Source organism: Asterias amurensis, chromosome 4, assembly GCF_032118995.1.
Source record: "Asterias amurensis chromosome 4, ASM3211899v1".
In the NCBI taxonomy this organism is placed as follows: Eukaryota; Metazoa; Echinodermata; class Asteroidea; order Forcipulatida; family Asteriidae; genus Asterias; species Asterias amurensis.
The window spans coordinates 17956546-17972359 of NC_092651.1; the positions used below are offsets into that span (position 1 = coordinate 17956546).

At 38.5% G+C, this 15814-nt stretch overlaps 2 protein-coding genes across 5 annotated transcripts in view; one reads left to right on the forward strand and one right to left on the reverse strand.

The window, feature by feature from the left end:
* LOC139936691 (protein inturned-like) overlaps positions 1-5389 on the forward strand; it is a 45147-nt gene extending 39758 nt beyond the window's left edge. For all 3 annotated transcript variants that reach the window (XM_071931562.1, XM_071931563.1, XM_071931561.1), the window contains 3 exons: positions 132-321; positions 1463-1608; positions 2132-5389. In XM_071931562.1, the coding sequence (XP_071787663.1) occupies positions 132-321; positions 1463-1608; positions 2132-2243 (448 nt within the window). In that variant the 3' untranslated portion in view covers positions 2244-5389. The remainder of the gene's footprint in view (positions 1-131; positions 322-1462; positions 1609-2131) is intronic.
* Positions 5390-5531: 142 nt separating this feature from the next.
* Positions 5532-15767, reverse strand: LOC139936692 (nuclear pore complex protein Nup54-like). Of its 2 annotated transcripts, XR_011786000.1 has the most exons (12): positions 15569-15767; positions 14362-14502; positions 13559-13678; positions 12110-12294; positions 11247-11434; positions 10920-11116; positions 10605-10659; positions 10216-10309; positions 9767-9994; positions 9007-9117; positions 6846-8519; positions 5532-6663 (listed from the first exon to the last, which is right to left on the reverse strand). XR_011786000.1 is itself a non-coding variant. In XM_071931564.1 (11 exons), the coding sequence occupies exons 1-11, from the start codon at positions 15663-15665 to the stop codon at positions 8403-8405; spliced, it is 1533 nt and encodes a 510-aa protein (XP_071787665.1). In that variant the 5' UTR covers positions 15666-15767; the 3' UTR covers positions 5532-8402. The 2 variants fall into 2 exon arrangements, 1 of the variants encoding a protein (XP_071787665.1); XM_071931564.1 differs by having other exon boundaries at positions 5532-8519.
* Positions 15768-15814: the final 47 nt, after the last annotated feature.

Sequence of the window (15814 nt, forward strand, 5' to 3'; positions counted from 1 at the left end):
TTGGTAGTCTTGTTTTTATCAATGAATTTCATGCTAAGTAAATTTTAGTGCTTAGCAGCTGTGTGAAATTGGGCCCAGGTCATGTCACGTGAACCATAATCACTCTTTTTGAACTTTTTTTCACTCACCAGACTCACAGCAGGCTGTGATAACACCCTGTTCCACTACATACACCTTGATGGAGCCAGCGGCGTTATAGCATGCCCTACACACGGTGACCTGACCCTCATCAATGGGAACACACATAATCGGCTCATTCAGAACTTCAACCGGTGTTGCATCACCATCAGACATGTCATGTGTCGCAGTACTCAATTGAAGGTACGTGGAATTTAACATCTTTTTATATTGTACCTCTGTGATGGGATCAAGCTGAATGGGTCAATCGTCAGAAATATGATCATATAGAAATGAGCAAAAAACAGGCCAAAGATTGAAATTTTCAGAAAATATTTGTTTTTGTGAATTTAAATGACAAAATATTTCTAAGTTTATATTGGCAACTTCCTTCCTGGTAAATAACATCAGAAAGGGGTTAAAATAATCATAATAGTGGCTTCTTATATAGTGCTTATATCCGTCATCCATACATGTGTTTGTATTAAGTTCCATTGTGTTTGATCGCCCTTTCTCAGGTCTACAGGTTTTATCTTTTTAGTTTTACAAACTCATGACGTTTTTTTGTATGTTAAAGGCACTGGCCACGTTTGGTAATTGTCAAAGACAATGTCAGTTTTTATACTTAAAATTATTTTGAGTAGTTACCAATAGTGTCCAGTGCCTTTAACATGTAAATTTTAGTCTTTTCAACTACTGTCGTGTGTTTTTGTTGGTTGAATTAACAAACCTAAAATAATTGAATTGAGTTGAATATATTTCAAATGTACTTGTATTTTTTTATTTTGTATTTACGCAGATGTAATTCTTTTGGTTTTACAATTGTAACTTAAAACAGATTTCTACAGTATCCGTTTATGAATTTCTCTTTAATATTCTTGTTTCAAAATCAATCTTACCTTATTCTTTGTCAATATTATTAAATGATGCATTCCTGATTCCACTACTTTTAACCAATAGTTGTAATATTTGTTTAAAGTACTTGAAAACTGAATAATATATTGGTCATTTTACTAGGCTTATATTGTGTTATATAAGTTGATTAATTTGCTGTTGATTAATTTTCTACCCATTGCCTTGAGGATCATAATTTTTTTTTTTTTTTTTTTGAACATCAGTATTTTAATATAGTTCTGTCTTGTGCTGTATATATGATACTATACGTGTACTTTATTGTAATTAAATTCATCTACTCTTTTTAACTGGTACAGTATGTAAAAAATTTATCTCTTGTGAAGTGTGAACGTGGTTATATCAGCTACGTTTTTGTAATTAGTATTTAATTAGATTAAACCAGAATTCTAATTCAGACTTCTAATTGAAAACTCTTGATCATCCCTCCTAGATGAGGTCCGATGAGCCAAGTGGATCCGTTCAGTCCGATCACTCTCTAGGCTTTGTGAGAGAGTATGGAGTGATGTTTAAATGTCAACCAGAGAACTGGCCAGAGCAGAAGAAAGCACCACCCAGCATCAACTACTGGGTTGTAGGGTGAGTTGGGTGTACAGTCTAAATAAAAACGGACGGGCAACCGTCACAAAGCAATTCATTTGTTAAGCTTTATGAAGAAGAAAAAAAAGTGAAATTACTGAATGTGGCCTCTAGAACTCTTGTCTGGTAGCTTACACACATCGGTGTATGGGTAAAAACCAAAAATTAATATTCTTTATCCCCGATGCAAATTTAACATCTATTAAAACTAATACTGGACAAATTGATTCAAGTTGGTCCTTTAAGGATACATTGTTAGGTGTATAAATTATAGTGAGACTGCAGACATCAGGGATAGTGGGCTAAGTTGGAAGTTAATCCTGGAGGTCTCAGGTTCAAAACTTCGCTGCAGTATTTTTTCTTTGTTCAACCCAAAGTTTATTAAAATGTATCTAAGTCAGTGTTTAGTCAGTATTCCTTGTGGCTTATTACATACATTTGTGTAGTATCTATAAATTAAACCGTCTTTTGAACTTTCCAAAAAAAGATTTAAATTTTGTATTTATTTTTTCTCTTCTACCAGGAGACTTTTTGAGGATCCACATCCGAGAGAATGTTACGTCTGCTACCATGACAGTGCAACTCAAAATGTTATAGAACTTGCCTTTAAACTGTCCTTTGGGGCAGGACTATGACCTGTGACCTGTGCTTGCTTCCCCCTCAACTAGACAAGCCCACAGGAGTCGTCAATAATAGTTTTTGCCACCGCATATCACAAAGATGTGGTGCATTCCATGCAGATGGTGTTTTAATTCTCTACAGCTTGTATACTTGTCACTCTGCGTATATCCTTGGTACTGGTCACTTTTCTTCTAGAATGGTTCTTGGACCAGCTCTGTAGGACCAGATCTGGGGGACCAGCTCTCTAGGATTAATTTACTGTTACCAGATCTCAGGGACCAGATCTATAGTACCAGATCTTTGGGACTAGCTCTGGAGGACCAGCTCTGTGGGACCAGCTCTCTCTGGGACCAGTTCTCAGGGACTAGCTCTCTGGTGCAAGCTCTTTGGGACCAGCTCTCTGGGACCAGCTTTCTAGGACCAGTTCCCTGTGACCAGCTCTCAGGGACCAGTTTCTTTGGGACCAGTTCCGTTAGACCAATTCTGTGGGACCAGTTCCATGGGACCAGCTCTCAGGGGAATCAGGTCTCGGGGACCAGTTCCCTGGGACCAGCATGGAGCAGTTTCTGTGGGACCAGCCCGTGGACCAGCTATGAGTAGTCTTCTTCATCTCTGATGATGCTTGTACTCGCCATGCACTTGGTCTGCTTTCTGCACCTCTATTATCAATCATGATCATTGACAGGTCACCTCACTAAAGTTGTAAAATTGTATCAAATACAATACCATTTTAACATTGGGGTTAGAGACCTGAAACTTTTGTCCACTCACATGAGGACTCTACCTAATGGAAATTGAGTGTCACAAAATTGAAAATGATATTTCCCCTCCTTTTTAAAATCTGTTATTGTTGCAACTTAAGTGTAGAAACTCATAGCTACCTATGCACTGCAAGCATTGGATGTTAAAGCGCTTCCCACAAAAATCTGAATTAAATAAGTTTAATGCACGCTATGCTGTTAAACCAGTATTGCCGTTTCTAGTACACTAGTGAAGTTGGCTCTGTGTAATGTTGGATTAATTTTTGTATTTAGTGAGAGCACTTCCCACATTGATTTCAAATTTGTGACATCAATGCATTTAAGAACAAGTGATATCCTTCGTACTATAAAGTCAATGCCGTAATCACAATGCCATTGGAATACAAGGTGGTGTGTAGATTATGGCTTGTTCGTACTCGATAAAATAATGTCATTTAGCAAACGCTCCTAGCACTCTTATGAGCTTACAGGTAAAACATTTGTGCTCACCAAAACATTTCTAATGTGTGGTAAAAAAATAGTTCGGACTAAAAAGTCTGTTGTTAATTGTTTGTTGAAGGCTCTTGACACTAAGTGTACTGGGTTCTTTTAACATGCATAACACAACACGATGAACCAAGAGCTTTGCGTCCCATCTGAAGGACGAAACAACAAGTGTCGTGACCAGGATTCGAAACCACACTGACACAAAACACAAGAGCTTGACCTTTGTTTCCAAATAATATTGTCACATTCCAAATTCCGTATTTTCTTCCGTTGGTAGGACAAAAAGATATAATTTATAAACGCTGTTCTACTTAGGCTACAGTTTTTTTAATTCTAGCGCATAGAATTGTTTATGAAGTAAAAATATAACCTTGAAAATTGGTCGGCAAATTAAAGTTCTGTAATTTAATTGTAAAAAATAAGTTGAAAGGCAGAAATTCATGTTAACCCTCCTGTTGGTAGCATTTTCCAGCGAGTCCACAGACCATTTAACTGCATTGGTTATTTGTGGTGGCATCGCACCAACTGTGTAATGTGTGTACTGTGTAGATACATTCGACACATGATATCATTTGTCGGCTGGTCTGGTGTAGTATGTTTATCGTTCAAAACCACAGTGGATAATATTGAATGGTCAGACAGTAGGAGGGTGACTGTGTACTGTGTAGATGTATTCACCAAATGATATTTTGTAGACTCGTCATCTGTATATCATTCAAAACCATAGTGGATGATATTGAATGGTCATACAGTTGGAGGGTTTACTGTGTACTGTGTAAACACTTTCGCCACAAAAAATAATATTGCAGACTGGAATAGTTTATCTATCATTCAAAACCATAGTGGGTGATAATTTAATAGTCTGACAGTAGGAGGGTTGACTGTGTACTGTGTAGATACATTCACCGTACGATATATTGATGCATACACCATGAATGGTCAGATAGTAGGAAGATTTAAAACCAAAGCACCATGGATGCAAGAGTAACTAGTCAAATCAAATTTGATAGTTAGATGCTACATCAGTCTTCCAGAAGTTTGCAAAGCACACGTAAATAGTACTAGAGACAAGTTGCAGCTGTTTAATGCTTGCACTTTTAATGCAGCTGTTATACAATTGTCATTTCCACAGTTTTCTTAAAGGCTTTTTTTTTACATCATTGCTAAAAAGAAAAGTAAACAGTAGCAGCAGAAGCTTATTTGAAGCTTTTTTGAATTCGCCATCTTGCTATGTATTTTATTTTAATAAGTAGACTTCCACATTTTTCCTAAAGGCATTTTTTTACATTATTGCTAAAAAGAAAAGTAAAAAGTAGCATTAAATGTCAGTGCTCTTCTCTTCTTAATACTTCTTTGAATTATTCACCCTCTTGCTGGGTATTTAAGTAGAATAAGAGGCTGGGGCCAATTTTCTAAAACATGTAAGCAGACTCTTTCCTCAGTAGAATTTCCATTTTTATTTATAACTACTGCCTATCATAAGCATGCAAACCAACTATCTGGTGTTTCTTGTTAGCAGATGAGTTATGCAACAATGCAAATATATTGTGAACGCGCAATTAGTATGTCAAATATTCATTAAAACTGATCGAAGTTTGACCCTTTTCATTTAGCACTTTTTCTTGTAAACATGCTTGCCAGCAAACAGGGCCCAATTGCATGGCTCTGCTCACCGTAAGCAAAGAGTCTTCGCTTACAGAAGCAGAGATTTCCGCGCTTGCGTCAAGCGCATTTCACATGATAGTAAGGAACTTTTGCTTGTACGCGTGTGTTACTAGGCATCCTGCGATTACGCAACTTACGAAATTCGGTGCTTGCTCTCTATAAGCAAGGAATTGGACCTGCTCTTAAAGGCCATATTTCATAGAAAATAATGCTGCTTACCAGATGTAGGTTACCAGACAAAAAAACACCCTGTCATGCTCATTGTTGTGGCTGGTTTCCCAGCTTCAGGCATACAACTTTTCCTCGGATCAGCTGATTTACTCTTTTTTCGTTCTCAATTTTACCATTCAAATTGAAAAATACTGTACAAACTCATTGAAATTTTGTTGCTCCTCTTTTTTTGTGTAGTTACAGTTGCATGCCTGCAGCTTATTAGCAGAATATTGTGAGGCATTTTCTTATTTATTTTTTTCTTAAGCAGGCACATGTTACAGGGCCCGGGCGGGGGAGAAGAAGGGATTGTAAAAGATCCGAGTGTCTTTTTTGTTGGGTCTGTTCATGTAAATGCAGTGAAGAAACTAGTGTTTAAAATAAAAAGCACTAAGACTAATTCAGTATAGCGGGTAATCTTGAAATTCAAAAGTCTCTAAATTTCTGAAACGTTTTGGAACTTTGGACTGTATTATAATTCAACATAATGTGAGAAAATTGTAATCTTTTAGTCAATGTGAAAAGAGGCATGGGTATTATGCACTGACTTAAAAATGTGACTGTTATAATTTATGCAAATGTATTTAATATTATGCAATATTTTGTTTGGTTGGGGGACGGGTCGTGATTATGCCTCAGTTGTAGCCTGTATCGGTCTCATTTTGTTGATGCTTAATTTTTAATCTTATTTTACATCCGAGGGTGTTATCCCTTGAGTTTTAATTGTTTTCCCTAAGTAATGGTGCAGCACTGGAGAACTTCTCAAATTCAACTGTCTAGTTTTCAGAAACATTTACTACATGTACTTATTTTACTAGAGTGAAAAGTAGTTGACTTCTTTAAAAACGTATCTATGGACCTCTTGAGCCAATGTCACAAGCTGACAAGCTGGAGGCTGACTCAAGAGGGATTGGGCAAGTTTATGAAGCTGAATCGGAACAGCTCGATCCAGGGCCCAAAAATTCACTGATCATGAAGTTTCTTCCTTGATAAAAACAGGATTACCAACAAAATTTCCATTTGTTGCATATTGCTTTTTACTTGTATTCAGCCATTTGATTATCCTGAAAAACCTGTGAAAATTTGGTTGGTAATCTTGTTTTTATAAGCAAATTGTTGTGCTTAGCAGCTCAATGAAATTGGGCCCAGATATTTTTGCAATACAGATATCTTCTCCAGTTTGTAATGCGGATCGTTATCATGTTAAGATATCTCAGACTACATAAATCAAAACTACTCTATCTGCTACAGTTAGGGTTAGGACAATATAGGGGTGTCTGAACAGTGGGGTGTCGGAACAGTGGGGTGTAACCTTAGCAGGCCCGTATGCTTCGTTTTTGAAAGGGCAAGGGCACTAAGGCATTTTCTCTTTGGCAAAGGGCACCCTATGAGGAAATTGTAAATTTCTACTGGAGCATTTCAAGGGCACCAAGGCAATGGCAAGGGGCAACGGAGGCAATTGCCTTCGTTGCCTCCGTGAAGTGTCAGGCCTGCCTTAGATAGCGGTTGATTGAATGAGGCTCAGTATATTTATTACTAGAGATTAGAGGTTGAGACATTTTCTGAAATTAATCAGTGGCAACAAAAATATTTTTCATACTGTTTACAACAAGTTTATCTAATAATTATATTCCATTTTGTTTGTATTCTTTCTTGTAATTTGAACTTGATCCAATGAGGTTACAAATGATGTATGTTAAAACACATCCATAAATATAAATCCCTGTAGAGACTTTTTGTTCACCGAAATTCCCTTTGGAACATCGTTCTCTTTAGAATCTCCCTGCGGAGACCTTGCACTTCTGAAGACCCCTGGCAATCGCAACTCTCAGCCATGATAGGTCTTAAGGAAAAGTCACACTGCACACTGGTTGAATTGCTCCACGCAGAATACGCCCATGCTTTATATTCAACCAATCGAGGGCGTGCATTTTTAACGTTTTCGTTCTCGTTATCATGGCCTGTGTGACCGGGCCTTTACTTAGACCTCGGTGAGGGCACCGTTTGAGGTTGTGACATCTAACGCAAGGTGTCCATTGTCTTGAGGTCTCTGCAATGTTCTATAAACCTATTGCTTGTGCTTTGAGAAGATTGTGATTTAAACCTGATTTTCGGTACCATGATGTCCAGAACAAAGTGAAATAACTCTTGAAAAATAGACATGGTTTATTTTATGTATGCACTGAAAATTGGCTGATATTCATGAATAATTGTGTATTGTACATTCTATTTATTTTTTTATAATAAACCAAGTATATCGATTATCAAATGAAACATTTGATTCATGATGCGTTTCTGTCTATATAAAATTGTGTTGCCTACTTATTTATTAGAATATAATTTTGGGGATGATAACAAATTTAATCAGGGAAACATCACAAAGATATGACACAAGTTCATAACAACAACTTTTTTACAAACTACCAATTCTGTTTTATTAATTTCATAAAAATCTGTTGCAAAGACCTGAACTGTGATACATTTTTTGGGAGGTTCCATTATGTGGACTCCAACACAAGGCAGCTCCTTTTACCTAACCTTGCTCAAGAGATGTTCGAACAGTTTTGTCTGTCATGAAATACCATCCATCAAGATGCCAAGTGAGCAGAGGCCCGCAAGGGTGCGAGGAAGCAACACCCCAAACTTTTTAGATGAGGGGTGCTGGAATATAACTAAGCACCGCCTACTTGTGGGTTACATGTTTCATAAATTCACCCTTTCAAGATCGACAATTTTCCAGGCTCTATGCTCTGTTTTTTTTAAGGACGAAGGCACCAATGCATTTTCTTGTTGGGGTAAAGGACATTTCTTTGAGTAAATTATACCAAATATTAACAAAACATTTCATGGGGCACCAAGGCACTAACGAGGGGCAACAAAGGGCATTGCCTCTGCTTTCTCTGTGAGTGTGTCACTGCGCATGTACGTTGCTGGTCAATTGTCAATCACAGGTCAACTAAATGTGTGCACTTGAACTTGCTCCTAGTGACAACAAGAGTAGACTACTCGGCAATCTCATGGGTTAAAGTTTTGGTGGTGTTTTGTCCGTCCTCAGCGTTGTTGTAAGGCAGTTTCTTGTAGACCTTGATCGATGAGTTTAAGATCCACAAGGTCGCTCTTGATGGTAGCGATGAGGTGACTCAAACCTTCTTGCTGGTGTTTCAGATGCTGCAACAAAAACAGTAATGAATATTAGTGATTTATTGTTTTAAAATCGTTTTGAGTTTAAAGGTACACGTTTGGTAATCACTGGTAATCACAAAATTAGGAGTGGTTACAAACCTACAGCAGCTATCGATAGTATATAAAGCAATTTTGGGGAAACTTCCATTTCAAGGTTATGTGGTTATATCTAAATGTATGTAAGAAGTTTGTATGCCGCAAAACTTGAATCTCAGACTGCAGTAATGCTTCTCAGATTGTGTATTACTATTAGGGGTTATTCTTCCTGCGTGGACCTCTCCAGATTTTCAGTGATATTTCAAAAGTGCAAAATTTAATTTTCACATAATATATATATTATATAGTTTTTGTACATCTACACTTAGAATTAAAACACTTTAACATTTCCAGAAAATAAAGGTCTACTTTGCCTTCAAACAAAGCTGTAACAAAACATGGAGTATCCTTTTATTCAACGAGTCTTTAAACTAACCTGTCTAATTTCCTGCTGCATTTCACTGGCTATCGTGTACTGCTCCGACCCACGTCCACCAGGTAGGTGACTATGGAGCCTAATCTGTGACATCATTTCATTCAGTCGTCCCTGGGAGAAAAAATAACACATTTTCAATACCAAACACCCTTTTTCAGATCCAGAGGCATTTTGGCAATACAGTGTTGCAGGCCTCCTGGGTCAAAGTTCATAAAGCTGTTTAGCAGAAAAAACAGCTTAACAATTTTCTTTGCTAAGCAAAAATCAAGTGGGACACCAGTCACAACAATGTAAAGCTATTGTAATTTGGCTAGTAACTTGTTTCTGTTAAGCAATACTTATCTCGTTTGTCAAACCATGTATGTTTTAATTTTTAATACATTTGAAAAGAGCATAAATCTATGCTTTAATACAGTTAAACCCTCACAAAATACAAACTTTGGTTTATAAGTTGTGAAAGTAGAAACACTGAAATATGTGAGAGGAAAAAAAAGGGTCTAATGCCGAGTTGTTTACTGAAAGTACATCAGCACATTTTCTTTCAATGCTATTTTTTAACCCATATTTGATGTTATTTATCAGGAAGGAAGTTGCCAATATAAAACAAGATATATTTGCCATTTAAATGTACAAAAAACATTTGGCTGGCCTGTTTTAGCTCGTTTCTCCACACTGAAATCTCTGACGAACAACTCTTAAGCTAGATCGCATCACATTTATCCTGTTAAATAATGAATTATGGAAAGCCCCTTCAACGAACCTTCATCTGTGTAGGTGCGTTGACCTCTGCCTGTATACCCTCCAGTCTCGTCCGAAGCTGCTCTTCCTCCATCCCGATGGCCACGCCCGCTTTGCGTTGCGTCTCCTGCCGCACCATCACCCCAAGGACGCGGTGGGACAGTTCCAGGTGTCGTCTCTTGTACTCGGCAATCTTGGCTTGGACAGTCGTCTGTTTGTGTTGTAACGTCTCCAGATCTTGACTGATCATCTGCCAAGAAATAAACAACGTCACAGGGGATTTTGGGTCACTAATTGATGAATATTCAAAGAATTTGGTCAGTGATTGATTAATATTTAAAGAATTTGGTCACTGATTGATGAATGTCTTAAAGAATTTGGTCACTGATTGATGGATATTTAAAGAATTTGGTCAGTGATTGATGAATATTCAAAGAATTGGTTCACTGGTTGATGAACGTTCAGACTTACATCTAATCTGGCTTGGTGCTGTTTCGTCTGCTGCTCTTGGTTTTCCAGTCTGCTCTTTAGTGTGTGGAATCCAACCATTGGTACCGGAACCAGTCTATAATAACAAGAAAGAAGAATGCGTCATTAATATAGACTGTTCAAGTTTCCTCAAAATATTCTTTAAATTGAAAACTTAATTTCTATTTTGTTATTACCCACCAACAATTATAAAAAAATTAAAAAATTAAAAAACTTATAGTTTTTAAAAAGGCTCTAGAGATATCACTTGAAAGTAGTGTACAACTTTGGTTAAATATTTGAGATGAAAACTTCATACATATAACAGGAAGTGTAAGAAAACTACTAAACCCTGAAATTATGAAAAGTTCAAATCAAGGTTTTCCACTCACTTTTCTGGGTCAGGATTGTCAAGTTTTGCCTGCCTCCAAAGCCTTGGATCGTATCCTGGGGAAAGTAACAATCAAAAAGAAAATACAAATTAAAAAACAAAACAAGATAAGTCATTAAAACTACTGGCCTTGTGCCTGTGGTTCAATTTAAAAGTCAAGCCCTGTGTATGCACACACCTTCCCGCTGTATCATATCTCTGGAGAGGGTGCATGCAAGTGCAATTCCTGGGCGGAGTTCATAATTCCAATTTCCACGTACAGTCACAGATCCACTTTGATCTTGACTACTCAACCTGTATACAACTTTTAGCCTACCTAGTGGTGGGGTGCTCAGGTACGTGTCTATCTGCGCCTCTGAGAGGGCAAGCTTGGGTACCATGTCGACAACACCCAGGTTTCCAAGCTGCATCTTGGTGTTGGCCTGGCTGAAGAAGCTGAATGCCGTCGAGGCTGGAATCTTCCTGGTCAGGCCAGTGGGTGCTCGCTCCTGGATGTAGATCACCACCTCTGTCCTGGTGAAACAAAGCAGTTGTGATTTTACAAAACCAAAAAAAAAAAATTCACAGAAGTTTGTCTAAAAGCTGTTAGTTTTGCATAGGAGATAAAGAGTAAGAAGATTGTCAACAATTTTGTTCAACTTACTTTCCGTCTGGAAGCTGTTTGACGCTTTCCACGCAAACGGATAGCGTCGCTTTACTCCCCAGGATTTTGAACAGCGAGTCGACCAGTTGCTGTTGCAAGCTGCGGATTTCCTCCTCCTTCTTCTTAAAGTGGAGGATGACCAAACCATCCTCATCCTTAGAGGTTGGCTTCACGCTGTACCCCACTGTCTGTCGTTATCAAAACATTACGGCATTATTATAGATGTTTAGACAAAAGCTATCTGTGTCATTTTTGTTGTTGTGTGAAGGTCTCCCAATTCCACGAAGGACTGACTCATTGTCCTGATGGTCATTAAAGAAAGAGGCTAAGAAAAAGCACACATCATTTTTTCGTCTGGCAACTTTCACCTTTTATTTGCCTGTGATTGGTTTTCCAAACAGTAGACTTAATTGGATAATGCACAAATCAGTAGTGATGCTGAAAGCCCCAGGCAGATGAACAGCTTATCCATCAAGTTTAAGCATAGAGCAAGGACTCTATAGTTTAATGGACCCGAATAATTTGATGTAAACACACTCCCTCACTAAAAAGGATGCATAGTTTTTATGACCCCAAATTTGAATCTGAGCTGTCGTAGTCCATCTCAGACATGTCAGATTGTGTATTACTATTCTGGATTATTCTTTCTGTGTGGACATATTCGCCCAAAATTTTTGGCGATATAACCAAAACCGTTAAATTTTCACAGGTTAGTTTTTTTGTATAAATCATCATTGTTGATTCCGTTCTGGGTTGGCCTACATTTATATGAAAGGTTTTTTTTTTTTAAGTTTTAAAAAAGGTATCCTTTGCCTTAATGAAGCATCCTTGATTTTATTATCATAAATATATAACAACAATACCTTGAATCTGCAGAATGGGTTCTCAGGTGTGAAGGGAACTGAGCTGCTCTGGTTGATGTACCCCTTCCCAGTACCCCAGAATGCCTGAAGCTGGTTCCATTTAGCGATGATGGCATCCCTCTCATCTCCGTAGATGGTCGGCATCAGCAGGGCACTTGATATACTCATTAAATCTGCTCCTACACCTAAAACAAGATAACAAGAAAGTCTAATCAGGAATGAGATTGGACGGATGTAAGAATTGCAGAAATATGATTTGGAGTCTGCTTATAAACCTGGAACCTCCCCGATGTCACAATTCAGGAGGTTCAAAGACTCGCTGTGCATCACCAGAAAGACAAACTTAAGGGTTGGGACACAATTTTGGACTTCTTTCTCTCTTTGGTGATAGCTTTACTTCTTTCAGGAAATTTGTCATGCCCAATGAGGTTTGGAGAAAATCCTGAAATCATGAAAAACAACTGAGAAATCAGAAGTATGACTGATTTGTGTAGTAGGAGTAAAGCAATAGGTACCTGGTTCTTGTAAATCCAAGATTGAATTTTCCTATGACTGAGAGTGGTCGTCAAAGAATGACAAAACTGTTATTGCATCAAACTCAACCAAGCAACTAAGTGCAAGTTTGTTCATTTTGTAATTTTAAATCTTTAAAGGTGTTATATTATGACTAATTCACCTCATAAAGTCATTCTTAAAGGCAGTGGACACTATTGGTAATTACTCAAAATAATTATCAGCATAAAATCTCACTTGGTAACGAGCAACGGGGAGAGGTTGGTAGTATAAAACATTGGGCTCCCTCTGAAGTGACGTAGTTTTCGAGAAAAAAGTAATTTTCCACGAATTTGATTTCGAGACCTCAGGTTAAGAATTTGAGGTCTCAAAATCAAGCATCTGAAAGCACACAACTTCGTGTGACAAGGGTGTTTTTTTTCTTTTGTAGTTATCTCACAACTCCGACGACCAATTGAGCTCAAATTTTCACAGGTTTGTTATTTTATGCATATGTTGAAATACACCAGGTGGGAAGACTGGTCTTTGACAATTACCAATAGTGGCCAGTGTCTTTAAAGGTAGAGTCAAACTTTGGTAAAGACCCCAGGGAATTTTTTTTTTCTTTTGTCCAAAGCCTACTTGTTGGATGGTTAAGAGCAGTAAGCATCCTGGGCCCAATTTCATAGAGCTGCTCAGCACAACAATTTGTTAAGCATGAAATTTCTTCCCAGATAAAAACAGGATTACCAGCCAAACTTCCATTTGTTGCATAAGTGCTTGTTACTGGTATTCAGCTTTTGTTTGCTTATCCTGAAAATCAAATGGAAATTTGGTTGTTAAACCTGTTTTTATCAAGGAAGAAATTTCATGCTAAGCAAATTTTTGTGCTTAGCAGCTCTATGAAATTGGGCCCAGGTGGTAATGCCTTACAGTGAGGCTGTGAAAACATTGTACCTTGCTGTTGTTGTTGTTGCTGCAGCTGCAGCTGTTGTTGTTGTTGTTGAAGTTGTGTCGTTGTTGTTCCAAAGCCAGTAGAGAGCCCGGTACCAATGCCCGTACCAAACCCACCTAACCCTGGTTGAAGGAAAGGAATTCAGATTACTCAGTGAGAATGTAAATGCATTGCATGACTTGCCACCAAACATGTCAAAGTGTTGCTATATTTCAAATGGAGAACATCGAGTGACCCTCGGCAGGGCTCAAATTTTACACTGGACTGCGGGTCCGTGGCGTTTACACTTAAACCAATTGACCACCAAAATGGTGAGCGTGGCACAGTCGCTGCGTGTGACGTGCGGGCAAGGGGTCAATTCCCAATAATAATAATAATAAAAGCCAGTTTTTATATAGCGCTGTTCACACCCGGAGGGCGTCCCAAAGCGCTTCACTCTATTCACCCTGGTTAATGGGCCTTAAATCACTCCTTAAACCATCTCAGCTCCCTGTTGGGGAGTATGCAGCCTGTGCAACAGTAACATGCGCTGCTCGGCTAAATAAATCACAAGAACCATCTCTGCCCTCACAGGTACCCATTTACCCCTGGGTGGAGAGAAGCAATTATAGTTAAGTGTCTTGCTCAGGGACACAAGTGTCACAACCGGGACTCAAACCCACACTAGAATCAATGTACAGCACTAAGGTAACGACAAGCCCAACTACTGCTAGGTTAGAACAAAGGCTCTGAATTGACATAGAGGTTTTAGACTCGCTCAAAAACATTGAGCATTCACAAGATTCATTGTGCCATCTGTCATTACCTGTAGATGCGACCCCCGTGGTACCCAAACCAAACCCAGTGCTGGCAGTCGTTGCTGTTCCTGTTGTTGTCCCAAACCCTCCAAAGAGAGAGGGAGCAGCCGCTGTTGTCTTGCTCGTTGTTCCAAAACCAAATGGTGTGGCTGAAAAGAAAAATACAACATTTATGCTGATTGTTGTGATTGATTATAATTTGCATTTAACGCTATATAGCACTAAGATTCAACGTAAGATGAGCTGTCACTATCGCCATAGTGATTTGTATTGTGACACCTTCCTTGTCATCCAGGAAATTGGTTATTTATTAATCTTTTCCTTCCCATTTTTGTTCAAGTGACGACCCCATTTTGTTTTGACACTGTTGCTGATAACAACGCAACGAGTTGACAACGGGTCTCTTTCATTTCAGTCACTTGAGCTCAGTCACACACACACACAAAATAGAAGACACACAACAACTTACAAGACGCAAGTGACAACCCTGGCAATCACCACCAACCATCTTCCCCCTCCCCCACCCCCAAATAAAAGTAATCTTTCTTCACCCAAAGAGTAATAAACATATGGAACTCCCCTCCACAAGCTATAGTGGATGCCAAAACTGTCGCAAGATTCAAGTAAAAACTGGATACTCACTGGAAGGAGGAAAAGATAGGATATGGATGGGGTCACAAAGGCTATGCCTAATTTAATTACATTAAACCGCAAGTAGTAAGTAGTACAGTAGTAGTAGTATAAAATAATAATAAATAATAAATAATATCAATTATTGGGTGCGTTCGTTTAGCTTCCCTGGGTCGACCCCGGTGTGTGGCGTTTTTTTTTCCCAGGACGAGTGTGTGCAGATAATTGCCCACGTTCGTCCTGGTGTAAAAAAACGCCACGCACCGGGGCCGACCCAGGGGAGCTAAACGAACGCACCCATTATATTTAATTTATAATAAATAAAAATAGTAATAAATAAATAATATAAATTACAAAACGCTCCGGTCAAACTCCAATTCCAAATCAAACCATGGAGGTAGCTTCGGATATGCCAGTATCATGATCTGATCATGATCAAACCTAGACCCCAAATGTGCCAAAAAGTCCAACAAGTTGAACGAGAAGAAGAGTATTATGCTTGCAATTGCATGTTAAAGACATTTTGATTTTGTTCTATTTCTACATGAAATCTGGTCATCAAAAAGACAATGATGGAAGACTCACCTGTTGAAGCTGTCGCAGTAGTCCCAAACCCAAACGCAGGTTTGGAAGCTGTGGTACTTTGTCCACCAAAAGGTGTCCCAAAACCCGAAAAAGACATGTTGTTTTTGTCTCCCTTTTTGTGGTTACTCTGGCTGCACAGCAACTTCTCATGCACCGCGCCATTGACTGCACACACTCAGTGTGACTTCCCAACATAGATTTTAATCACAAGAGGGCGCACTACACGCACGACGGATGATGAGAAAG

Coding starts and splice junctions, on each gene's coding strand:
- LOC139936692 (XM_071931564.1), bottom strand. CDS start 15,665: ATGTCTTTTTCGGGTTTTGGGACACCTTTTGGTGGACAAAGTACCACA. Junction 12,295..13,558: donor GCAACAACAACAACAGCAAG/GTACAATGTTTT, acceptor ATCTTGTTTTAG/GTGTAGGAGCAGATTTAATG. Junction 11,435..12,109: donor ACCCATTCTGCAGATTCAAG/GTATTGTTGTTA, acceptor TGATAACGACAG/ACAGTGGGGTACAGCGTGAA.